At 42.8% G+C, this 27,692-nt stretch overlaps 1 protein-coding gene and 1 pseudogene across 4 annotated transcripts in view; one reads left to right on the top strand and one right to left on the bottom strand.

Annotated features, from left to right (window-relative positions):
* LOC103666625 (protein DDI1 homolog 2) overlaps positions 1 to 27,692 on the bottom strand; it is a 34,625-nt gene that overhangs the window by 6,266 nt on the left and 667 nt on the right. For 2 of the 4 annotated variants that reach the window (XM_040645818.1, XM_008694690.2), the window contains 7 exons: positions 20,427 to 20,556; positions 17,536 to 17,772; positions 15,581 to 15,707; positions 11,750 to 11,877; positions 8,337 to 8,465; positions 2,631 to 2,734; positions 1,001 to 1,190 (listed from right to left, as the gene is read on the bottom strand). In XM_040645818.1, the coding sequence (XP_040501752.1) occupies positions 1,001 to 1,190; positions 2,631 to 2,734; positions 8,337 to 8,465; positions 11,750 to 11,877; positions 15,581 to 15,707; positions 17,536 to 17,772; positions 20,427 to 20,556 (1,045 nt within the window). Of the gene's footprint in view, positions 1 to 1,000; positions 1,191 to 2,630; positions 2,735 to 8,336; positions 8,466 to 11,749; positions 11,878 to 15,580; positions 15,708 to 17,535; positions 17,773 to 20,426; positions 20,559 to 27,692 lie in introns of those variants that run through there. The other 2 variants (XM_040645819.1, XM_040645820.1) reach the window with 2 other exon arrangements.
* On the top strand, positions 11,967 to 14,494 carry LOC121106415 (annotated as a pseudogene).

Raw genomic sequence — 27,692 nt, 5'->3', positions numbered from 1 at the left:
TAATACATTTTACTACACCAGAAAACACAACATGTGATATTAGTCACTGATGAATAATTACAGCTCAAGACTTTAAAAAAAAAAACCCTTAAAAATCAATTCTCTTCAGCTTCTAGAAAATGTATCCCAGAGTCACTGTTTTATAACAGATGGGGAAAAACTATGCCATGGAGGTAGGAGTTCAGCAAAAAATATGTCCTTCCGTTTAGCCCAGAAAACTTGGCTTTGGTCTTTAGATTTAAACAAGCCATGACAATTGAGACTTAGGAAAAAATGATTAGGTATCCCCATGTCAACAGCTGACCTACTGTTCTGATTTGGCCCAAGGACACACATGCAATCTCATTAATAGCATAAACACTGTAGTTTGACTAGTGTCCAATTATGTGTCTTATCGTCGGTGTCTCTGTCTATGGTGGTGGCACTTTTAGTAGATATCAAAAAGGTCAGGACTGCTCAGTCACAACGACAATGCTGTCTTTCAAAGGAAACGGGCCTAAGAAAAGGAAACTAAATTTTCAGGGAGACTGTAGAACTCAAAAGGGAATGCCTGCTTACTATAATTTATTTTATTTTTTAAAGTAGGCTCCACACACAGCATGGAGTCCCACGTGGGGCTTGAACTCACAACCCTGAGATCAAGACCTGAGCTGAGATTGAGTCGGACGTTCAACTGACTGAGCCAGCCAGGCACCCCCGTAGTAATTTTTGTTAGGGGAAAAAAGCCAAGATTTTTTAGGAAGCCTACCAAAATGTGCTTAAGCAAATAACTCCCTGATGTACCCAATAACACAGCAATGGATCTGCTGAGACACCGAGGTTTGCTTTATTGGATTCAGAGATAGGAGGAGGTGGTGAGAGGACAAGGAACACATCCATGACAGGACGATGACACGGATTAGAAACGGAAAAGGTCCCCATCCCCTCTGAAGCTCCAACCTCCCCTGCTCACCGACCAGTAACAAGAAAAGTTATTAAAGAGCGTGGCCACTGCAAATACCTGCATCCTCTACGGATTTTTGAAGAGCTTCTGCTAATTCTTGGTCTGCAATCTCCTCTGGCCGCACGTCTTCTCGCCCCGCCCCATATGCCAATCGGGCACACTCTGGTAACTCCCCCTCGGGAAGGAAGGTGGTCTGAGAGCCTGTGGTGCCGATCACGAGTACATTCTTCTTGAGGTCAATGGAACACTTAGAAGGAAGAAACCAAAGACTGAGGACAGTGGATAAGATGCCATGCAGAAAAACTATCATGAATTTAAATATTTAAGTTTTACTTCATATTTAAATATTTTTAAGTACTTGAAGTTTATAGCAGAATCATCTTCATAGGATGCAGTTTACACTTATTCGTCTAACCCAAGCTCTATTCACTTCAGAATTTAAATGTAATACATGTTCATTGTACAAAATTTGGAAAAAAGCCAGGCATAATCAGCAGCCCCACTTTTTAGAAACATGTAAGTGACTTTTTCTTATAAAGCTGAGACATACTATTTATACATTCACATTTACATTACTATTTACATTTGGCTTATTGCATAAAGTACAACTTATATTTAAACTCTATACCAATGGTCTTAAAAGTGGTATATGGCAAGGCCATCTCTACAGAAGTATTCATTTCATACTTATGCTACCCTCCTTTTCCGTTTATTTTTCTATGTATTTGACACAGGACAGTACACACATACATGTTTTGTATCTGTCAAGTTGGAGAGTACTGGTCTCTACCATGACAGGTAAACAGAGAAACATAGTGCAAATTAAATACTGGGTTTTATTAATACATGCATTCACTCATCCCTTCTACTTAAAATTCTGCACCTTAATTAGAATATTAATGCAATATGTTCTATAGGAATTTATAATAAAAATCTTTTTAAAGAGTATTAGTGACATAAATATATTGACTAGCTATGAAATCTTGTTGTGAAAAATCTCATTACCCAGTGGACACTAAATGCTTCTTCAATCAGAACAGTTTATCTTTACACCAATTATTAGGCTTCAAGGTGGAAACATAAGTATCACTACAAGCAAATATATTTACGAATCATTCTCCCTGTACTAAATAAACATTTCCACTCCCAGCACCTCACGTACACCTTCCTGAATCCAGCAGCTCCTCTTCCTGGGCATCGTCTGCCGAGCTAGTAAGGATTTACTGAACATATACTTGCAATAAAATCGCCATCATGGTGGCACCGGGAGGGCTCAATCAGTTAAGTGTGTGACTCTCCCCTTCTCCCTTTGTCCCTCCCCGACCTCTCAAAAAAAAAAAAAAAAAAAAAAAAAATTACCATCACGTGTTGTCCAGATCCCTGCAAACCCATCAAAAATTACCTGAGTTCCCATAAGAAACTAAAAATAACACAAGAGAACAAAGTTGCCCATTATAATCTCAAACAGATGGCAAGATGTAAAAGATTCAGAGAGATTTCACAAGAAGAGATTCTATTTCTACTGATACATAATTTCAAACCATCCACGATGCCATCCTCAATTCAGGCCCTTTCCAGGTTGGAGAAGCCACGGCTTCTCCGTTTTCCAGGATACACAACCGAGGAGAATGAGGCGCTAAGAACCGTGTACACACACAGAAGAAGAACAGCGAAGTCCGTTAACTACCTGATGCCGCTTCAGCATGTCCAGTCCCAGAAGCATGTCCATGGGCTGCTCCTCCAGGATGGAGAAGGAACACGCCAGGAAATCGCCTTCAATCTGAACCTGAGCTACAGCACAGGAAGAGAAGAGATTACGGAGTTTTATTTTAATCTGTATTTCTTATTTTATTTTTTGGGATTACCGATTTTTGCTTCAAAAGCCTCATGCAAGCCTCGGAAGTACCTATCATTCTGTGCCCTACTTCCTGTAATTGGTCAAAGCCAAGGCAAAGCATGAAAAAGGTGAGTTACGTATAAAATAAATCCAGTAAGCCCAACGATCAGTTTGAAAGCCAATGAAGGCACCAGCTTATAAAGGGGATAGACTGGAACTCTACTACCCAGAATACCCGGCTTGATACGTGATACCATCAGGACACATGTTCAGCTGGTAAGGAAAGCTGGCATTAAAGACTGGCAGGATCAGTTCCTCCAATATTAACCGCTTGCTTCCTATCCACTTACAAAAGGCTTTCTAAAAGGGAAATAAAATCTGTACACAAGTCAGTCTCCAAAGAGTAAACTAAAGTTTATCACCACCTGTTATAATCAAGTTTCTACTCATGAAAGCCGAGACAAACCAAAGCCTGTGTCTGCCTGGAGCCTTCTGCTTTGCCTCTTTATTAGTCCTCTTACTTTATACATATATTTTAAAAATTACTTTGTTATTAAATATAGTTTTTCTTTTTCTTTTCTTTTTTTTTTTTTTAAAGATTTTATTTATTTATGTGACAGAGAGATAGCCAGCGAGAGAGGGAACACAGCAGGCGAGTGAGAGAGGAAGAAGCAGGCTCCCAGCGGAGGAGCCCGATGTGGGACTCGATCCCGGAACGCCGGGATCACGCCCTGAGCCGAAGGCAGACGCTTTAACAACTGCGCTACCCAGGCGCCCTAAATATAGTTTTTCTTAAAAAAAAAGATTTTATTTATTTTTGAGAGAGTCAGAGAGAGCGAGCGTGCAAGCATGAGAGAAGGCGTGAGTGTGCAGGGGGAGGGGCAGAGGGAGAAGCAGGCTCCCCACTGAGCAGAGAGCAGGACTCAAGACCCGATCCCAGCACCCTGGGATCACGACTCCAGCCGAAGGTAGACTCTCAACTGACTGAGCCACCCATGCGCCCTGTTCTTAAGTGTACCTTACGAACAGACGAGTATATGAAACGTGTACAGTATAAAGCATAATGGAACAAACACCCATGCATTTATTTCCCAGGTTAGAAAACACAAAGCACAGAAGTCTCCTATATTATCTTCTACTGATCACAACTTAGTGATTTCTCCAACCTTTCCTACTATCCTGGTTTTTGTGTTCATCATTCCCAGCTTTTTAAATAATCCTTACCAGTTCTGTATGATTTCTAAGCAGCATTACCGTTCAACTTTGTGTTTCTGAACTACCACTTGCTTCTTTACTCAAAAAGTATTTTGAGATCTATCCCTGTACATGTGACTGTTTCTTTCACTTTAAATCACCCCTTCCAGTACTGTAACGTCTAATATACCACAACTGATTTATTGATTCTATTGCTCTGGGACTTTCTGGGTCGCTTTCAGTTTTCTGCTATCATAAGCAATGCCACCCTGAATATTCTAATACTTGTCTCCTGGTGTGTATTCAGTTTCTCTAACGTGGTGTGTGTGTGTGTGTGTGTGTGTGTGTATCATAGAAAATGGAATCATACAGTTCTAGGGGATATTAGGATCAACTTTGCTGGGTGATGCTGAAATACTTTCTAACACGCTTCTAGTATAAAACTTTCACTGCTCCACATTTCACTGCTCTCACCAACACCTGGTATTATCAGATTTAAAATCTTGCTAATCTGGCAAGTAATTTTGTATTTCCCTGATTAATAATGAACAAATTTTCATTTATTAACCATCTGGGTTTCTTGTTCAATAGTGCCTGGGGGCATCTGGGGGGGGTTCGGTTAAGTATCCGCCTTCGGCTCAGGCCATGATCTCAGGGTCCTGGGATAGAGCCCCACATCAGGCTCCCTGCTCAGTGGGGAGTCTGCTTCTCCCTCTGCCCATCCCCTCTGCTCTTGCTCACTCTCTCTCTAAAAAAAAAAAAAAAAAAAAAAAAAGTGCCTCTTCTGTCGTTTCTGTAATTTTTTATGAACTTTTTTTTTTTTTTTTTAAAAACAGGCTCCATGCCTAGTGTGGATCCCAAAGCAGGGCTTGAACTAATGACCCTGATATGAGACCTGAGCTGAGATCAAGAGTTGGACACTTAACAGAGCCACCCAGGTGCCCCTATCCTGTCTTTTTTACTGAGTTGGAGGACAGGCAGACACACACACAGAATGTACATAATCTGAATCCTTTATTAGTCATATGTGCTATAAAAATTCTTTCCTACTTTGCATTTGTTCACTTTCTTTGTCTTTTGATAAAAAGTTCTTAATCTTAATGTGGCCAAATTTGTCATATAATTTCCTTCTTAACTTTTAAGGAACCTCTTCCCCATGCAAGATATTCTCCAGTATTTTCTTCTAAAAGCTCTGACTTTGCCTTTCACATCAACCCTGAACTGACATTTGTGTGTGATGTGAGAAAGGGTCCAATTTCCAATTCATTTTTTCCACATGGATACCCAGCTGTCCTAGCACTGTTTCCTGAAAACTTCCCTCTGCTCTATAAGATTTCCTCTCTCATTTATCAAGGTTCATGTAAGCCATGGGTCTGTTTCTGTTCTAGTCCTTCGGTCTTGACATCTAGAAGGGGAAGTTATTCCAGAGTATCTTGCCTATTCCTATAATAAATGGCCCATGTAAAATTTTAAATTAGCACATCAGGTCTCACCAAAAAAACCTACTGAAATCTTAATGGTATTACAATGACTCTGCTGCTGACGAATGTGGGAGAATTACCACCTTCGATATCCTGAGTCCTTTTATCCATGACATAGCTCCCCTTTACTTAGATTTCCCTTATAATTTTAAGGTTTCTTCTGCCTGTCATAGCCAAAGCTGCAAATGCTACAGCCTGCCCACCCACAGGGAAGGACACAAGGGACTGGTACTGACTTTGCTTCCTCCTATCACCTTCCTACTTAAAACCACGGAAATTCTGAAAATTCAGACTCTGAAGCAACCACTGTGTGAAGGTTCAGGCCTACTGCGTGTAGGGAAGTATATGCAAGGAAGGTATTTAAACTATCCTTAGTCTAACATCGAAAACCGGGGATGTACTGTATGGTGACTAACATAATATAATAAAAAATCATTATTAAAAAAAAAATAAAATAAAATAAACTATCGTTAGTCTACATAAATCGACAAGAGAAAACAAAGAGACTCTAATAGACAACATTACAAAAGAAAGGAAAAAATGGGTAGAAACTATCACTTGCAATAAAAGAAAAAAACAATTTTAAAAAACCCTTTTTAAATCTGTCCATTAAGGGAATAAAAACTAATAATCCTTGATTGTACAAGGACCTCAAGATGAATACTGATTCAGTGCTGGAAAAACTGCCTTGGTACAAGCTGGAAATACATCAAGAGCCTTTAAGTATTCATAACTTTTGATTCGGGAGCTTCACTTACAGGAATCTCGACTAAGAGAAAAATTAAAATGTGCACAAAACTACACAAAAATCCACTGCCGTATTACAATAATAAAATATTGGGGGAAATTTTTATCCTAAAAGTTGACCATTAAACCCGTACAAGAGAATGCTATGCATCTGAAATGGTGCTTATGAAATATATAGAAACAGTGAGAAAATGTTATTTTTTCATAAAACAGGGTATAAAATTCTATATATGACCACTTTTTTGCAAGAATAAAATGCATGGAAAAAAGGCCAGAAGGAGATTAAGTACAATGGTACCTGGTGGTTGAGTTTCACTCAAAAGGATTTAAAGTATTAAGAAAAAGAAAAAGTTTGGTTAGAGATGAAGAACTGAACACATATATTTATCTCCATTTACTCCTAAAAAATTCACAATCAAGTTTGTTTTTTAAGGTACAAATCACTAAGGACAAAAATAACGGAAGAGACAACTGAAACACAATTTTGGAACAGAAAGCAGAGGACAGTAAGGAAAACCAGGAATCAAGCCAGTTCACATCTCAGAGCTCCCCTGTTCACCAGAACAAGGACCTGTGCAAACAGGGGTAGAGGTGGGTCCGAAGCAGGAAGACTGGGTGAAGGTCTCTGCAGGAGGCAGTTAGATCTTGGGGTTCCCTCTGGAACTTCTGCTCAGTCAGGTGATTTCCTCCCTTCACCCCCACAGTAGACTGGAGGTTTATTTTCTCAAGAGGGTAAAACAGAGGTGGGCACGGAGGAGGACAGAGATACGAGCATGTAACTGAAACCCAGGGGGATGAAGGTCAAGTTTACTGAGCCTCTGGCCCTTTTCTCCCTTCCAACTTCCATATCACCCACAACTGCCATGGCTGCCCACCCAAGTAATCTTCCAAACAGACTTTTGGTGTCCCAGTCTTCGATATGAGCAGATGCCAAGACAATGTCTCACCAGACATTTGAGAAAACCATCTAACACAAAAGTCAAATAAATACAAAACATAATAGGTTGGAAGGCAAAGTTGAGGAAATCTGGCAAACAAACAACACACCAGGACACATGAAAGAAACAGGAGAGAAAGAAAACTAGAAGACAAGTCCAGGATAGGAGATTATCCCACCCTAGCAACAGACTTCCAGGGTGCGGCGGGGTGAAACATACCCTGTGCAGTGGATGAAGACAGATCTACACCCGAGTACATCACTGTGAAATTTCAGAACACTGAGGTCAAAGAAGATTCTACAAGCTTCAGAAATGGAAAAGAAATCTTTCACATAAAGGATCAAGAATTGGGACAGCAGCCAGCTTCTCTGCAGCAATGCTGACAAAAACTGTGGAAAACAAAAGTGATCTCCAACTTAGCTAGACTAGCAGAATATAGGGGAAAAAGACAAGTTCTGATATTTAAGGACTCAGTTTCCTCCCTTACACTTTTTCTCAGGAAGCTACTGGAAGATGTACTCTAAAAAGCTGAGGAGAAAATTACAGAGTATGACAGGGGATGCATGTAATCCTATCTAACACCAAGGGGAAAGGAGCCTTTGAGACCCAGGCAAGGGAGAGTCTAAAACAACAGCTGTGAGGCAGCTCTGAGGCACCCATCCAGTCTCTAGAAGAATCTTCAACAGGATGAAATGCATAAAGAAGATTTCCACAACTAGGTAAGTGTTTGGGGATTGAGTAACACATAGAATCCCAAAATGACCAAAGTGTTCGGGGATTGAGTAAGACAAAGAATCCCAAATGACCAAATCCCAAATGACCAAAACAAAACAATTATTACAAGAAAAACAATACTAGACACAAAAGGAAAAGCAATCATTTTCAATTAGATGGCTCAGCTCTCAACAGTATTTACGTATCAGTAAGAGCACAAAACACACGTTATTTTGAAATATGGAGGTAAGCACCAAAAGAAATGAGCTAAAATAGCTGAATGGGATCACTAAGGAGCAGGAACGCAGAAGTACACAGTGACTGATTTTTTATAATCAGCTAAAACATGTATATGGATAATTCGGACAGAACAGAGGATTTAAAATTTCTGGGGATTAGGCTTGCTGGATCAGATATACCTACGCAAAATAAATTTTTAATAATCTACTACTCTGAAAGACTCCCACAGTACCCTTGCTCACCTAGATGTACCCTTCCAATAATCTTCTGGGTGCCCACTCCTTTGGCGATCCCTGCCCACCGACGGTCCACCAGCCTCATTATATTACACCTTTCTGCACAAGCTTGGCTCATTATAGTCATCTGGGCACCTGGAGGCGGAGGGAAACATCAGATAATAAAAACAAAGTCCACGTTTGTGTTAAGATTAAAAAATGCAGCCTGCGAACAGGGCAGAGAGCAAGTACACCCCCAGGCTTTTGTCTGTGTAAAATTATTCATACCCTAGCTTAACCTAGCCCTTAGTTGTTCCTGCCACACTTAATTCAACTTTCAGTTCCACACTGGAATCTGAAACACAGTGTAGAAACCTGACGGGGAGCGAAAGAATATTTTGTTTAAAGGTAGTAACTGGATGACGTTTTAAAACTTTACCGACAGAAAGCAAAACTACCTGGAGAGGACTTCCAGAGAGTCAAACCATGTCTACAGATGGAAACACTAAGTCAAGCAGAGCTTTACACTCAGATCAATCTTCACCAAGTACCTCTAAACACCTTATCAGATTATTTTTATTTCAAACTTTGGGACACCGTAATTTACCAGGTAAAACCTGCAGTCTCTCGAATAAATAAAAGCTGAACTCCCCCCATCTCTGCATCAGCAATCACTCTGTTTCCTTTGGGAAAGAGGGCAGTTAGGGTCTTTTCTCGCATGTACTCATCCACGCAGCCGGACCCGGCCTGTGCAAGAGACAGACACATCTCTGTTTTCCCCTACAGTCCTAATCTCTCCCACAGACTCCTGTCTACATGCCTGGGTGCTCGACATTGCCATCTCAAAGCCAACAGGTATAAAACCCTTTCTCCCCCAAGTCATTCTCACTTTGGATTTCTCTTACCAACGAAACTACTTTCCTGCAACATAGAACTCAGCACTGTTCACTTGTGACTCTTTGTCTTTTAGCCTTCTCCCCACTCTAAACTCTGCTCCAACCCTATGAGTAAGTTTTATGCAATTTCTATTTCTGACTTTCCTCCTTCTAACTATAGCAATCAGCCTAGCTCATACCCTATTGCCCTCGCTAGTGGACAATTTCTCTGGTTTCCAAACCACTCTGTGGGGATATAATTTAAAGCAAGGGAATAGTTCTGACCCTGATGGGTACAGAATTTTCCAGAGCTGTCACTGTCTTCAGTCTTCCTCAAATATGACCTTCTTCAGATCACTTATTCATCTGCTCAAAAATCCTCGATGGCTCCTCCTCTTTGTAAGATAAGCTTCAAACCACCTCACCACAGCTTCAGAGCCCACCTCATCCTGGCCAAACTGCTTCCCGCTGCTACAGACTGGATGTCTGTGTCCGTCCAAAATTCCTATGTTGAAACCATCACATTCCTAACGTGACTGCATTAGGAGGTGGGGCCTTTGGGAGGTGATTGGGTCATGGAGGTGAAACTCTCAGGAATGGGATGAGCGTCTTTATAGAGGAGACCCCAGAGAGCTCCCTCACCCTTTCTGCCATGTGAGGACACAGTGAGAAGACGTGCACCTGTGACCTAGGAAGTGGGTCCTCAGCAGACACTGAACCTGCCTGCACCTTTGTCCTGGACCCCCCAGCCTCCGGAACGACAAATAAACCTGTGCTGTTTACAAGCCCCCTGGTCCATGGTATTACTGTATAGCAGCCCAGACAGAGGCAGCTCTCAGCCTTATACTCGGACTCTTCTGAACCCTCCACTTTGGCAGGAGCGAGTTGTTCCCTCTGCCTCTTCCTCCCGTCGACCCTCCTGCAGCGTGCCCCCTGCCTTCACTTTCTCCGAATTCCACTTATGCCGTCAGGCCCAGCTCAAAGTCCGCCTCCTCCTCCGCTGACTGGCCTTGCCCAGTGATCTCCCCTCTTTCAATTCCAACACTTCCTGTTCATTGTACTCATTAGGCTCCTTACACTTTATGAGCACTGAAAGCTCTCGGCATTCAAGGAAGGTTAGATTCAAACAGGCCCAGCAAAAACGAAGGAAATGAAAACCGGAGAAGGCAATCTCTCTTCTCTTCCTCTCTCCCCACTCTATTCCACAAAAGCTCCTTACTGATGTAAAGCAAGCAAGTCCAAGATTAAGAAGGGCCCCTTTTGCCACTCTCCTGCCTTTTTTCAAGCCTCAGCTTGAAGGCCCTTCCTCTGCCCATGAAGACAGGGCAGTTCGGATGCCTGCCTGCTCTGTGGGGAAGGCATGCCTGAGCACCCCAGTCGGAGGGAGAATGTGGTCTCGATGGCTATCCAACATGCACCTGATTTTTGCGGTGGCTGAGTTGTGGTATCAAACAGATCTGGGCTGAAACCAAAGTCCACCACTTGTGAACTCTGTCCACCTGAAGAGTGACATCACTTGTCTAAATTTTCTCATCTACAAAATAGAGTTAATAGTTGAACACAGCTCATAGGATAACCTGAGGATTAAGTGAAATTAAGATGACTTATATTAAGCACGGAGTATGGTGCTCGGCACACAGTAAGGGCTCAATAAATGTTGAGTGTTAATATTAGGGTCTCTTATGTATTTGTCTCTCTCACTCATAGGAGCCCCATGAAGCTCCAGTTAGTGAGTCTTACTCCCAAACACTCAGCACGAGTGCCCTTCCTACAATATTCAACGGACATTTTTTAAAGTGAATAATTAGCAAATGTGCTTCTCCCAGGATATGTATGTATCTCAAGATATAAAAACACCTAGTGACAGCTAAAACCTAGCATGTGCTCAAATAATTGTGGATGAACAAATGGAGGAAAATATTACTTGAACAGGGCCTTTTACTACTCTAGGAACTCATCCTAGCTTAGAGCCTGAGCGAACTGCACAGAATTAAGGCCCATAAGACCACTGAGCCACACCCACACGGTGCTGTGCGGTCTTACTAAAAAGCAGAGTTATTACTGCGAGAAAAGGTGCCAGCTGGTACAGGGATTATTTTAATCCTCAAGTGGGAAACTCCCTGTCTCCTGACCTGGTTAAGTTCTTTAAGGGCAAGAGCCCTGATTCATACATGCTTTGACTCCTCATAGCTCCTGGCAAAGTGCTACCACACAGACTATGCTGAGATATTTGTCTGACCTATACTCTATGCAGCTACTTCTTACGGCTCCTTCTCCTAAATCCATTTACCCCCAAATTTCTTACAGAGGTATCCTAAAAATTCAGGATGCCGAATAAGGGGAGGTAGGAAGATAAAGGACATACTGCAAAATACAAAACCAGTTAAGAAACAATTAAGAAATAAGCCTGTTACACACAAACAAAAAGATTGGCAGATGAAGTGACCCTCAGGCTTGTTAGCAGTCCAGAAGACTACTACCATCTTTAACAGGCACCAGCGTCTCCCCTTCTTCCCGTGTCACGTAAGAATGTCGGACAGATGGAGACAAAGACGGAGACGTCACCTGAGTCAACAAAAGCTTTCACAGGATGTCCATTCACTTTGCAGTTAATATAAAGCATCACTACTTGGCCAAAACTTTCAGGAGCTTCTTCCATAGCTATTGTCATGTTTTCCTCAATGTTCTGTTGCCTGTAACAAACCAAAACCAAGTTCAGTAAAATTATTTCCAGGAAGGGAAGTCTGTTTCAAAGTCACAATACTCAAAACAAACTTGGCTTTCTCTTCAACAAGGTGGCTGAGCGGCAGACGCGGAGACGCCGATCTTTGCAAAGACTCTGGCGGCAAGACCATCACCCTCAAAGTTGAGCCAGTGACACCAGTGAGAATGTCAAAGCCAAATTCCAACACAAGGAGAGCATCCCTCCTGACCAGCAGCGTCTGATTTTTGCGGGCAAACCGCTGATGGATGGACGCACGCTCTCAGACTAGCAGAAAGAGTCCACCCTGTACTTGGCTGCCTGTGGGGTGGCACCATCGAGCCTCCCCTCGGCCAGCTGGCCCAGAAAGACAACTGCGACCAGATGACCTGCCGCCAGCGCTTTGCTCACCCTCACCCCCGCGCTGTCAACTGCCGCAGGAAGTACAGCCACACCAACCACCTGCGCCCCAAGAAGAAGGTCAAACAAGGCCCCTCCGCCGGCTCTTCCTCTGCCTGCAGGGCAGCCTCCTGCCTGAGCCCCAAGGCCTTGGAGCCTCCAGTTTTCCTTTCGCTGTCCGGAAAAAAAAAAAAAACAAACCAACAGATCTGTACACATCTTTTGCCCCTATTATAGCAGCTGAGTCATGGAAATGGACCCTGGTGCTGTCTCCTGCAGGTGAGGCAGTGAGGAGCAGCCGGCAGAAAATCTAAAGGCATACACACCGCTCTCTCACACAGAACAGGTCTGCTCCCTTTATGAGCTCAGAAACAGGAAGATAAACCTCGGCAGAGTAAGGGTCACAACCTTTTAATTCTGCACAATGTCAGAATTTCATGAATGCTTCAATTTTAACGGAGGATTTACTGGGTATCTGGGTACATTTCCTATGTCCAGTGCATTAGAAATAGCTGGCAAATACAATCCATGGGTGTTAGCGTCTGTGCTGTCTCCGCTTAATCCCCAAGACTGGACTTTCTACCTGTGAGTGAGGGTAACGACTCCTGTTACAGTGTGGCTAAGAGGTCGAGAGCATCTAGAACACAGTGTGAACAGAAGCACGGATCTTCAGCAAATGCACACGTCCCTCTAGCTACCTGCTGTCACTTAGAAAACCACACACACACACACACACACACACACACATCACAGTTCACAGTTCACTTGGTCCGTCAAACCATTTCTTCAAACATCAGACATATTCTAATTCCCACATGAGAAAAAGATATAAAAGGGGGTTCTAGCTTACTCCAACAACTCATGCCTTCATTCCCAACCTCCTTTTAAAAACATTATTGAGCTACCAACATTCATGGGAACAAGGGCAGGGGCTGGGTAACACACCTGAAGACTGAGACACGAACAGAACGGGGCCCCAGACTGGGGATAAATTATGACTACAGACGACCGTCCGTTTGTGCGAACAACCCTCCGCGGGGGCACAGCCGCACTGCTCACTTCGAGCTGCTGTATTATGGCCGCTCTGGTACTGCACCGGCATAAACGAGCCCTCACCGACAGACAGCAGGGCCTGCAAACCCTAAAATATTTACTGTCTGGCTTTTTATGGAGTGTTTGCTGACCCCTGCTCTAACTCATAGTGCCTGTCCTTTTGAGTAGCAATACTCTACCTCAACTGAACCGATGATTTTACCAGCCATTCTGTAATAATACATGAACCTTTTCAGAAAATCAAAGGCATCCTCGTTTAATTTAGTCAGGGAAATATGCAAGCTATTATTCCCCAGTGTACATACACCCTGAGTAATCACTGGTGCAACGTACCAAATAGAACTCTAGGAGGCATTTGACAGAATTACACGGCTTTTCTCTTATGCCACATTCTTAAATTTAGAAATGAACTAAAATTAGTTGTACACTCCTGACCTTGCACTGACTCCAACCAAGATAAATTTCAGCAAAATCAGATTCTGAGAGAATACCAGTCGCTTTGGCTAATCTGGGCCCTATATGTAGAGAGTCTCTTGAGAGGTATAAGGTCTTCTTTAAAAGACTGTACACATTACCCCATTTCCTTAATCTCCCCGGCCCCTGACCAATACGCCCCATCTCACTGCTACTCTGCCAACAGGGCAGTGTCAGGGTTTGGCTGCCTCCCCACTCTCCCTCCCGCCACTCCTGCCTCCTGGGTTGAACACATCTATTCTTGAGAATTATGTTAGGTTCCCTTAGAGCTGCAATGGGGTCTAGTTCAGAGTACACAAGTCTCTTCCTATTTCTCTGGGTAGATTTAACTAGTGAGATGTTTTTTCAAAGATACTCATATAATACTGATGCAATTAATGGGGGCACTTCATCAACAAGAACACGAACGGCTTGGGGCTGTCAACTGATTCTGATATACAATTTAAATTTCCTTGATTTCAAATGTAGTTAGAGAAACAAGAAATAAAATAACCATTATTTGACTTCCAAGCTGACAGTATAATGACCAAGTCGGGCTTCATTCGAGTAACAAAAGACTATGACAATGAAGAACAGAGTTCTTCTTAGTTATACAGCAGTCCGCCCTTCCCTGCAAGGGACACATTCCATGACCCCCAGCGGATGCCCAAAACCAAGAGTACCGAGTCCTATACATACGTTTTTCCTGTGCACACATATCTATGACAAAGCTTCATTTATCAGTGAAGCATAGTAAGAGAGAACCAACAATAAAAAAATAGAAAAATTATACTATTCTGTAATAAACATTCTATGATCGTGGTCTCTCTCTAAATATCTATTGTACTGCACTCATCCTTCTCATGACGATGGGAGATGAAAAAATGCCTACGTGGTAAGATGAAGTGAGGTGAATGACAGAGGTTTTGTGACGTGGTATTAGGCTACTACTGATCTTCTGAACTACGGTCAACCGCAGAAAACTGAGACCGTGAATAAGACGGGAGAAGACTGGACTAAGGCCTTCACCACTCGCAACAAAAACTGAATGGGGGTAGGAGGCAGCTATTCTTTTTCATTTTAAGGGACTGAAGAGCATCTTGCTCGCGACTAGTAACGTGACCAAGGTTGGCACTGGCGTCACTGCACCTGCTCCGGCCTCACCTCTGAAGACTCTGACCCATGAGATATGGGAGTAGAGCACAAGCATCCGCATTTTTAAAGCTTCTTATGTGATTTTTAATGTAGCCTCAGGTGAGAACCACAGCATTAGAGAAGCTGGAGCTGGAAAAGCATCCGGCAGTCAGTTTATCCACTGAGGCCAGGGCAAGAACTGCAGGAGGAAGACGGACCTAGGACTACAGGGTTCCATCTGTCCAGAGCTCGCTCTCCAGTCATGCTCAAGCCCCGGTGTAATTAAGGATCGTCTAAGGATCGAGATCCAGTCAGTCAGCCCGGACAGCCTAACGGTCTCCCCAGGCTGGGGCTTCTGCTCAGTCCTGGGGTCACGTACTGCAGCTGCTTTGATGATGCCCTGTGGGCTAGTCTCGGAGGCTTCATTCAAGTTTTAGAACAGAAAGTCATTAAATTAGGTACCTGTACCTTTGTGATGTTGAATCAGCGTGTGAGGAAAACGGAAGAGGAGAGAACGACCTAAAAGGCTGAAGCTGCTCTCTCAAATACAAAACAAGGACGCTGCTTCAGAGCAGATGCCCGACTGACACTGGGTCACCTGTCATTCGGGAACTCTGGATTCTCTAAAGCTCGCTCTTTAGGTAAAGGGTCATTACCTTATATCTTCTTCTATTTTTGCCTGAGCTTCAAGATCAAAAGGGTCAGCAGAAAAGAGACGAATCCTTTCTTGCTCTCTCCGGGCTCGGTCCTGCTGCTGCTCCACCAGGACCCTAGAAAATTTCTCTACAAAAATAAGGGGGAGAATCTTGAGTACCACTCAATTTCCATTCTTCATTAGAACTTTTCCAGATCAAATAGTTTCTTAAGATACAGCTGTAAAGAGATGCAGAAAGGGTGCCTAAGAACTATTTTAAATGAGCAATCACATTTACTTGCTACGTTCTAAGGCAAGACTCCATCGCCTAAACTCAGTATAAAGAAATAAAGTCTTTGCAAAAATCACTTCTTCCTGTAAGAAGTTATCCATTGTATTGTTTCTACCCAGAGATAACTATATTTCGATTGAAACCAGTGGGAATGACTCTCTGTGTGGCAGATACATGGCCGCACTGCTCTCCTCCCCGGCCGCCCTTATTAACCCATTACTTAGAAATAAAACAGAGCACAACAACAGGAATGTAGTCAGCGGTACTGTAACAGCGTTTGTGTAGTGACAAATGGTGCGCCTGTGGTGATCACAGCATAAGGCACAGACTTGATGAATCACTGTGTTGTACACGTGAAACTAGGGTAACACTGTGTGTCAGCTATACTTCAATTAAAAAACAAACAAACAAACAAACCCCACAGTGCACTACAACCCTGTTTTTCCTCTTCTAGTTTCGTTCCCTTTACAACACCCTCTGCCTTAACCCAGGTTAAGTTAAAAGCAAACGACTGTTAGCTTACCTATCTGACCTGATGAATAACAGGCAGGAAAACGAATAAAGAGGAAATATTGCTTGCTATAAAATGTATGTCACAAGAACCCCCTTAATTTGGCTATTTCTTAAATGAGGATGCATATAAACGTATAAACTTAAATGTGCCATCATCGTGGTCTTTGGCGACCAGATCTGCTACGTAAGAAATTAAAGCCACCACAATAACGGTCATATGAACTATTCATACACACAACATGAATGAACCTACAACACATTAAGTTGAGCAAAAGCAGCCTGACGTGAGAGAGGACCTGGTGCATGACTCCATTTACGTGGAGATCAAAACCATGATTATCACAATGGCAGTAGCCCATAACTGGAGGAAACTGACTTGCCGCAGAAACTTCTGGAGTGAGAAAAATGTTCTGTATCTTGACTACGGTGGTGGCTACATGAGTTTGCCAAAACCCAATGAACTGTACACTTAAAATCTGCGCATTTCTGTTAGGTAATTATTATCTCGACTTAAAAAATGGTCAACTGAAGAATGAGCTATTAAGTGTCTGTTAGGTTTTAAAATTTAATCAGTACCGTTTCATAAGCCCAAGAGTAAAATTAGAGAAATTTACAGAGAAAAACTTTCTTCATGAAGCCGACTAAAAATAAACGTTCTGTTTAATGTAAGAATGGCTCGAATGCAGCTCCAAACAAACTGCTGGCAACAACCCCGCTCTCATTAAACTCGGGGCAGTGAGCATAAAAGGGGCTGGTTCCATTTCACCACACAGGCTCATGGAACTGGATAGGTTTTCTGCAACTAAAAGCATTTCACCTGGCAGACAGCTGGCTTACTGGTGCGCTCTCAAACGGAGGGTCTAACTAAACAGGTTAAAATATCAGTACCTAGGTTATGTGCTGTGAACATAATTTGAAAAAAAAGTCCATGGAGGGGGCTGGTCAAGCTGGATTTCAGAACTCCATGCAGCTGTAAAATTCTCTCACTACTGCCAACCGACTCAGCCTTTGATACTAGCACGAATTTACCTCTCAGAGAGCAACCAGGAGTTCAAGAAATCACATGACGCGGTGGGCTGAACACACCAGTTGCTTGAGTTTTCGCACCTGTGCTGCGACAGGACTACATCCCCTCAGGTCAGCTTGACAGTCTTCCATATTTATAAGCTTACCAAGGTCTCCACTGAGCAGAGCATCTGCCAGGGGCGGATTGCGTTCCTTCAGCAAGGACAGCTCATGGGGGTTGGCCAGCAACATGTCTCGGAGCAAGGCTGGATTGTCCAAGCCCTGAGGAGATGAAGCTATGTCTCCAGGAGATGAGTGGGACTGCTGTGCTCCTGGTGGCTGGCGCTGCCGGGAGCCTGATGTGCCAGGCACGGCTATACTACGGAAGTCTATTCGGGGTAAGTCTGTTGGGGAAAATCGGTTCAAAGTTTACTTCCAGTGACTCCATAAAAACAAGCACTTGAAGGGAACAGCGAACATTTGCTGGTACATGGCATGTAGTAAATGGTAACCGCAGACATTTAACCTTTCCCCTGCTCCCTCTCTCAACTCACTGAACATAAAGACTGCAGTCCGAGTGAACCCACAGGCAAGAACAGAAAAGAGGTGCCGACAATGGCAGTAACCCTAGATTTTTGGCTTATACATATCCCGAAAGAGATGCCAAATTTTTACTTATTTGTGTTTTTAAAACATTAAAGCTAGTCTCAATAAACATAACCGCATAATTTTGGATGTAATTCTTGAGAAATATCCCAGTCCACTTGGCATGTTTCAAAGAGCCTGCACACCTTGGGTAAAGAATACTATACAAACCAAGGGAACTGCATCAATTTCAGATGTAAAATTCTACAAGTCTCTGCTAAACATATTCGTTCTTGGAATTTACACTTTCATCTGTGCCTCACTGCTACCTCTTACCCACCCCACCCCGGGGAGCTGGCAGGTAAAATCGTTTTACAGGAGAGACAAACAGAAGAAAAGGAACATGCTCAGATTCTCAGTGCTGAGGTCACCAAAAGATAGAACAGATTTAGAGGCTACAACTTCCGGGTTCTATAATCCAGGCTGAGCTGACCTTATTAAAATGAAAGGAAAATAAAAGGGAGCCTTACACAAAGGCCCCACATATTATATGATTCCATTTATATGAAATGACCAGAACAGGAAAATACACAGAGACAGAAGTAGACTGATGGTTGCCTAGGGCCAGGAGGCTTGGAGGCAGATGGGGAATGATTGCTAATAGGTATGTTTATGTTTAAGGTGATGAAAAGGTGCTACAATTGATTGTAGTGATGGCTGCATGACTTGGAATATACTAAAAATCAATGTACTGCACCCTTTAAATGAGTGAACTGTATAGTACATGAATGAAATCTCGATAAAGCTGTTACTTAAAAAGGAGTTTTACCTTAGCAAAGAAAAAGGAGAGCAGAGCCAGAATGGGGGGCTAGAACTGAGCGAATCTGCATCTCCTCAATCCCAAAAATGTATCTGATAGTCACTCCTGTCCCAAGTCTGAGGCCATCCTGAAGCTTACGGGATATCAACAGAAGAAGGGAATCCTTAAATTCCAGCCATCAGTTTCTGCCTCTTAGCACGGGCTCAACTAGCCACTTTCTTCAAACAGACCTCTGCTGGCAGCTAGTCAATGTGTATGTGTGTGTGTACGTGTTGAGGGAGTTAATCTACACCAACCAGCAAAACACAGGGGCGGGCCTTCTCTGTGGGTCAAGAAATTTTATCTCTAACCCTGTTACACTTATCTGGAGAGTCCATTCGCTTCAGAGCAATTTTGAGAAACTTGTTTACCTGCTAGATGAAATCACCTCCCCTCCCCTCCCCCGCCTACTGCCTCTCTTGTCCACATGGGAGAGTACAGGAAAAAAACAGTGAATCTCCAGAGCTAACAATCTCGCCAAATTAACCAAACGAAAACTTGGTTTTTGTTGACTGGCACGTTTGAATCACAACTCTTTCTAAAGTTTAACAGCAGCCCCAAGGGACTCATGTAACCCCGATCTGGGAGGAACAGTGCATGATGGTCTCTTACAGCCCCAGTTTCAGGGTGAATGGAAGCATTGTGTTCTAAGCTAGAGTGTGTCATCATCACCCAGACACCCATCAGCTGTTACCACAAACTATAAAACCAGCCAACCTAAAGACTAAACACTGTTTAAAGAAATCTATCTGAAGAGAGCAGGGAATGGAACACACGATTACATTTCATCAAACGGTTCCACCTCAAAACCTTGTCAACTTTCTATAGATCATGAACCCCTCTGAGTATCTGAAGAAAGCTACAGACTCTCTCCCCATCAAATGCACACATGCTCACAGCCACACAACTGTGATTATTTCAGAGCCACAGAAACGTTCTAAATCCCAATGCACAGACTCCAGACTATAAACACCTAATCTGGATGGAACATCAAGATAGACAACAGCTACCTTTTACGTGATTAACGTGGCTGGTGGGGAAGGAACAGAATTTGGTGGTCCGGCTGCTTAATGCTCATAAAGCTCAGTATACTGGAAAAAGTCCCACGTTTTCGTCCCCACGCCTTCACTTACTAGCTATGAACACTGAAGACATTACTTAAAATCAGAGCGCCATCTATTAGTGATAACGAGTTATAAAGAGGAATCTCTTCCCCCACAGCAGTGATGAGACCCATGCAACGTGGGTGCAAGTGCCTGGCTGCCTCCTCCACAAAGGCCTGCTAGCCGAGGGCCAGACACGAAGCAGCAAAAGTCAGTCAGGAATCATGGGCAGAGGTGGCCTCCTAAGTCCTTCCCAAGGATAAAGTTATTATTGATAACAACAGAAGCGAACATTTATCGAGGACATGCTGAAGGTTGCACGTGCACTGTTCTCACAGCCTATCTTACAGCTGGTGATGAAACGGACGTAGGGAAGTTAACACATCCAAGGGTACACAGCAACCAAGGGGCAGTCAGAGCCCGTACCCTGCACTCTGAACCCGAAGCTAGTCCACAGCTCTGGCCCACAGTGTTACGCTCTCTCCTGATGCTGGCGTTAGGGATGTCTTACTTGGGAACTGCACTGGAGGTCGAGGGTCAGCATTCTCCTTCTGTCGTAAAATCACAACGTCTCCATCTTTCAAGCCGTAGGAAGCCAGCGATCTGTGGTTGTCTGTGAGAGGTCTTTCAGCATAGACAATCTACAACCAGAAAAGATTACACGGTAGAAAGCACTAAGAGGTAATATGGCACAAAGCAGGAAAACTACATACAGCGTCCCTTTTCATCAGATGTCAGTCCCTGCTCAAAACCCCCAATGGTTTCCTATCACACCTGGAATAAAAGCCCAAGTCCTTCCCGCTGCCTACTAGGCCCAAACCATTTGGGCCCTGGCTCTCCCTCTGACTTTATCTCATACTGTAATTGCCGTTCCCCAAATAACATGATCAATTTCCCCCCTGGGACTGTTTCACTTGCTCTTCTCTCTACCTAAGGAATGTTCTTTTCCCAGTCATGTCTTTTTTAAGTAGGCTCTACGCCCAATGTGGGGCTTAAACTCACAACCCTAAGATCAAGAGTCACACGCTCTGCCAACTGAGCCAGCCAGGTGCTCCCCAGTCATTCTTTTTTAAGGTCTCTGATCAAACATTACCTTTTCAGAGCCCTTCACTCATCACTCTATTTAAAATGTACCCTCACCTCTCATATTATAAATCTATTTTTTTATTGTCTTTCTGTCTCACTAAAATGTAAGCTACTTGAGGACAGGATTTTCTTTTGTTCGCCATATCTCAAATGCCTCGTGTGTGTGTGTTAAGAACGTCACATCTACTCTCCTAGCAGCTTTCACGTATGTGATACAGCACTTAATTACAGTCACCAAGCTGGAAATGACATCCCGGTGTGTCCACTTTTAAATGATCTTGCACTACTGGCAAGTCTACAAGTTTTCCAAATACCATCCACTCTGCATCCTTCCTTCTCTTCTACCATTCCCAAAGTTTGGTCACACTTGTAAGTGGAAGACAAAAGGGGAAGAAATTCAGAAAAGAACAATTAAACACAGATGGCAAAAAGGATCATGGATGTACCAATAAAAATATTTTTACAAGGTGCAATCAAACACTGAAGAAAATGTGAGAGCAGAAAAGCAGATGAAACACACACTGCAGAAAGCAAAGGCACAACGGGCAAAGGGTACTTTTATCATGAAAGAACATAAAACCTACCCTGCGCTATCACATACTCCAGAGGGGCATTGAGAATAAACTCAGGCTTTGAAAAGTTTTCTCCCTAAAGATGTGCTATGCACCAAGCCACCAGCAAACTGAGGAGCCCGAGTCCTGTCCTGGCTCTGACAGGGGCCGCGCCACTCAGCTGGTCCAGGCTTCACATTCCCCACTTGTCAAGCAAGCTTGAGGATCACTACAGCTGTGCCTTCCAGGTCTTTCTGCTCCACTACCATTTTACAGCGTTTCCTCATGTGTCCTCAAAGCTTTCATAGTAAGACTGCCTGACACAGAACCTGAAAAATACATGGTTTATACTGGAAAAAATGATCCGTCATATCTGCTCGCAGAATCTGCACTGACGTGAGGAACAGAACTAACAGGAAACCGAATTTCCAAAACCGGATACTTCTGGGGACGCAAAAAAAACTGATTTCAGAGTTTGTAGGGCTGACGATACTTTACAAGTTCTATACATGACTAGAAAATGGAATGTCAGTTCTTACCTCAACCTGCAGAGTTCAAACATGTTACAACAGGCTGCAACTCTCATTCCATCAATCCATTCACTCTCTCCTATTCTCCCTTATTTAAGCACATATCACACGGTAAAGGTACAACAGAACCAACACAGACTGTTTGCAATACAACCTGAGAGTTGTACCATAATTTGTGGGATTGCTGGGAAAACTACCGGAAATCTGAAGCGACAAGAGTCACGGGTTGAGGTGTGCAGCAGCAAGAAGAGGCATGCCAAGAGAAGCGCCACGCAGGCAGCTCTTACAAAGTGGCGGCGACACTGTGAAGCCACCACAACGAGCCCACTCCTTAATTTTCCAGGTTCAGAAACTCAACTATCAGTATATTTAGAGATACAGTCAGTTGACACATTCTAACTGTACTTATAAAAGAACACTTATCTACAACAGGAAATCAAACTCAGGAGTATCAAGACGCTCCTGTCCACCAGATCACGGAACTCTCTCCAGCCAGAAGAGCCACCATAAAACGCTAGCATCACGTGCGCTTCTGTCAGAATGGGTTCTCACGCTCTCCCACTTACCAACACCCTCTCGTATAAGTGTCAATCATTTTATGAGATGAGCCTTATTTGTCCCATTTTATGGACAGGGAAACAGATACAGAGAGTTCAGTGCCCTGAGACTACACAGCTATTAAGAAGAGAACTAGGACTGAAACCACATCTGCCTGACTACAAAGCCCGTATCTTCCCTAAGGACCAGAGACAACTTCCCCAAACCTAAGTCCAAAGTGGCCTGGTGAATCAGCTGGTGACCTGAAACGAGAGCTATTAGGCCATCCACTAAGGGCCTATCCTCACCAGGGGGACCCCAAGCCCTGTCCACTGCTCACTGTGTCCCCTGCCCTGAACGTGAGAAAGAACGCTGGCAACACCTCCCTCCTTGGACTCCCACCTTGGGGTGCCGTACATCACTCCGCAGTGTTAGCACAGTCTTTCCTCAGCAGACGATACAATTTTTAACAGGAAGACAGCCTCATCTAACAATAAGATCCAGGTAATAACCACCACCGAATACATACATGAAATGGGGAATATTGCCACCTGCCCCATTTCCTAAAAATACTGGACTAGAGAATGTGGGCGAGGGGCAAACACCCTTCACACTGACAAAGCAGCAGGCGTATTCCATTTTAGTCAAGGACACAAATGAGATAAACAAAAGCTCAGCTGAAATTATAACTGCCATAAAGGAACGATTTCTTTTTGTTGAAACAGGTTTAAAAGTCTAAGAAAGACAATTATTTTATAGCTTAAGTCCTAGAATAAATCTGAAGGAGCTTCCAGCTTAACAGGAGTGTATTAGACCAATGGTTTCAAATTTCTACCAGTCAAAACAAAATGAGTTTCAGTAATGGCACTGGTGATGCTTTCTACCGTAACACCTGACTCAAAGGCCACAAAGCTAAGAATTCTAGTTTTGCCAGTTACAAAGACATACAACAGGAAAACCGACACTGCTGTGAGTCTTAAGCGGCAGAACTGGCCCACCTGCCAGGACTTACTCCAGGGGAGGCACCCTCGAGATGGAATTCTCCTCTTCATCAACATTCAACAACAGTCTAATGAAAACAACTCCGAGACCTTTAAGCATGATGTCAAATGTTTCCCGGTCTCTGAATGAGAGCCTTCAATCACCAGAAATCCTAACAACACATTTCTAGCAGTAAGGACCATACACTGGCCACAAAATCTTTGGACTCACATCTGAATGGCTACCTCATAGTACCTACCGTTAACTGAAAGCCTACTATATGCCAAGTGATCTACACACACTATCTCATGCAACAGGTTGACTTTTCCAACCCTTCTGGAAAACAACTTGGCAAGTTACTAAAAGCCTTTCAAAAGACCTGGCAATTCCATATTTAAGAATATATCCTGAGAAAATAATCAGAAATGGTGACAAAGCCTTAAGTAAACAGATATCCATGGAAATGTTACTCATAACTGCTCCCAATTTTCCCCAATTCAAATGCCCAGCAATGGGGAAATTGTTAAATAAACGGTAGTACAGCTATAGGATGGTATATGATGTGGCCATTAAAATGATAAATTTGAAGAATCTGAAATGCAGTGGGAAAATGCTGACAACGTAGTATTGACTGAACAAAGAAAGCTGAAACTGTTAGTATAGTTCAGGGCATCGTGTTGAAATGATACATATATAAAAGGAAATAAGCTGAGAAAAAATACACTAAAAAGTAAACTGCAGGGGCACCCGGGTGGCTCAGCCACTTAAGCGTCTATCTTCGGCTCAGGTCATGATCCCAGAGTCCTGGGATCAAGCCCCATATCGGACTCCTGGCTCAGCGGGGAGCCTGCTTCCACCTCTCCCCCCTGCGTGTACTCTCTCTCACTCCCTCGAATACATAAAATCTTAAAAATAAAACCAAGTAAACTGCAGTTATTTGGGGGTGATGAGGTAGTAACTTATTGTCCTTATCGTTTCCTGTAAGTCACAAATTCTCTATAATGAACATGCAGTATTTATCAGGGAAAAAAAATACATGAAAATTACCTGCGAAAATAAACATGTCAAAACCAGTTACAATAGAAAATTTTAGTTTCCACCAATTTAAAATAGTGTTTTACAAACCACAAATCATGCTGTGTACAGAGCTGCTTTTCCAGGATCATACAGTCACTGCTATTATTTGGTATTTAAATATGCTTTTCATTTGAGAGTCCTTACACATTCTGCACACGTCTTTACCACATGCCACCTACAGGGGTAAATTATAATGATGTTTCAAAAATACAAAGACATTAATTTAAAGTGAAGCTAAGTTCTGATAATTCTTTGAAGTTTGCCCAGCCAAGTCTGCATCAAAGTATCAAACAGAGCCATGACTGGCTTCCAAGCCCACACTTGTATTAAGAGATGGAACATGCCCAGCTTTAATCACATGTACAAGCAGAGATAGTTTCTAGTCTAAATTTGTTATCGTCACATTATAACTACTATAATCAGACTAGAGCTGTTAAAAATTAACACCTTTTCCAAGTGCATACTTATGCACAACTGATGCTGATGTGGAAGACTGAATTCTAAACTAGTGATCGTCAATGTGGGGTAGGCAGGCAAAGCAATTCTTTAAACATGAAGGAACAGAAAAATGTTAGAATTTTCATTTCCACTTATTTTAGTTCATCCTTCCTTAAACTCTATCCTACGGTTGTTCATAATGTACATCAGGTATTACTTAGTATATTACATAACTGATGTTTACACTTATATACATATACGCGCATATATATATAAAATGCATATCACATTTGTTCATAATGTTTACAACTTTCTATATATATCACAAAGATGTATGTTCCAAAACATTTTACTCAGAGGTATACACAACCAAAAAAGTTGGGAGATCAGTGGTGGAGATCGTGACAGGAAAGAACAGCCAGGAACATTAAAAAAAAAAAAAAAAAAAAATCCCTTTAAAAATGGAGGTGAAGGAATGAGAATGGAGAAGGTAAGTAAGAGGAGTGAGGTAACTAGACCAAGAGAACTGTGAGAGGAAGAAAGGGAAGATGAGTAATAGGGGAGAACCTGGGAGGTAAAAGGGTGGGAGTGGGGGCCTCGAGTAAGTGATATTTTTGTAGGTAAGAACTATAATGATGCTTACTATTATGATTTGGTGAACGGAAATGACTCAAGTGTCTAGGGTGGATCCTGTTCCTGCCTGATGGGCAAACAACTGAAAAGACAACCGACCACCACACATCTTAAAATAGATACTGTGTTGGGTTACAATGGAGCCAACGGAACAAACTTGAAACACAGGCGCTGTTTACGGCTCTTTAATACAGGGTTCACAGTACTTGGAGCCCAGGTTTGCATATGCTAATTTGGCTTGGGAAGGAAGTGAATGCCCAAAGGGTGACCTAAGGAATAAGAAAGAAATTTAGAGTTAGCCTAATTGTTCAATTAGTGAGGCACTCCTCATATTCTGAGCTGTGTCAATCTGACACACTCTTCATTTAAATTTTGTTACAGCCCATCTCAAAAAGGGCAGAAATTGAGGCAATGTCAGTCTTCATCTTCTCCCAAGTCCTAATAACAAAATCAACTTACATCTTAATTTTTTATTTCCCCCAGCAGCTGGTGATTACAACCACGGTAACAGAACCACCAAAGGGAAGAGAACAATTGAAAAAGCCACCTTCAAATATTCAAGAGTTGAGTGTACCTCCCTACTTAAACTGTCCTTTCCCAGCTCTCCACTTGAGGGATTCACTGACAGGAACTGGTTCCTCAGTTTTTGTGGATTAGCTGTTTATAGAAAAAGGTGCAAATAATCCCTTTTACCAATTTCTTTGCAGCTTTCATCAGTCTGCCTATTTGAGTAACACTTTGCACCCTGAAACAAATTCTTTCTTGATATTCAGCTTTATGCCAAGGTTCTTTTTTTTTTTTTTTTTAAGATTTTATTTATTTATTTGACAGAGAGAGAGACAGCCAGCGAGAGAGGGAACATAAGCAGGGGGAGTGAGAGAGGAAGAAGCAGGCTTCCCAGGCAGAGCAGGGAGCCCGATGTGGGGCTCCATCCCAGGACCCTGGGATCACGCCCAGAGCCAAAGGCAGACGCTTAACAACTAAGCCACCCAGGCGCCCCTTATGCCAAGGTTCTAAAGTTCACATACTGTAAAGGAATCATACTCACTTCTGAACAAAATATTGACGCGTCTGTTTACCATAACACAGGGCAGAACATGCTGTAGTTGGGCAATAGTTTTTGGAACTATTTCATAACTGCAGTAGGAAATCAAGATTTACATTCTGGGGCCTTGGAGGACTTCTATAATTTTCTTAATGTTTAGAACATGTCCTCCAAGGCCTACTTATCAAGTTAAGATTTAAATGTTTTAGTGTGAAGGCCAGAGTTACCGTCACCAATTCTGTTGGGTGGCAGCCTCAAGGCATTTTGAGAATAAATTACTTTGCTTATTTAAAATGTTAGAGCAGCTGAACTTCCTTCCAGCACGGTAGGGAAATGAAACAGGCAAATCACATGGAGAAGATACTAGGCCATTTTTACAAAAATATCCTCATAAAGCACTGAACTTTGAACCCACCCAAACTCCGAATTGTGGCCTGAAATAAAGAGGGATTCTGGCCTCCTCCCAGCGAAGAAACCAGAAAAACAAACACTTGAATTGAACTAATAACTGCCCTCCCTTTGGGGGGAGGGGGGAAATTACCTTTTTTTTTTCTTTTTTTTTAAGAATTTAACCAGAAATGCCATGTGGTAGGGAAAAGGGAACAGGGCATTTCCAAATGCCTCAAAACAAGGTAATGCAAGTCTCAAAACTTTTTCCTTCACTTAGAGTGCAAATCTCTACATTTAAAGGTAAATTACGTTTGCTTAAGCAGGAGCCCTCTCCAAAAAAGCAGATGCACATCAACCTACCACAGTGATCCAAACTGGTATTTCTGGTTGGGGAAGCAGGATGTATGAATTCCTGCAAACCTCGAGCTGCTTCTTCTATTCTATGGTTGCTCATAACGTACATTGGTCCACAACACCCCAAACTCGGGATTAGAGGAGAGAGGGCCAAA

This window comes from Ursus maritimus, unplaced genomic scaffold (assembly GCF_017311325.1).
Source record: "Ursus maritimus isolate PB19 unplaced genomic scaffold, ASM1731132v1 scaffold_32, whole genome shotgun sequence".
In the NCBI taxonomy this organism is placed as follows: Eukaryota; Metazoa; Chordata; class Mammalia; order Carnivora; family Ursidae; genus Ursus; species Ursus maritimus.
Note: the sequence above shows the minus strand (reverse complement) of the source record. Positions and strands in the feature narration are given on the sequence as shown.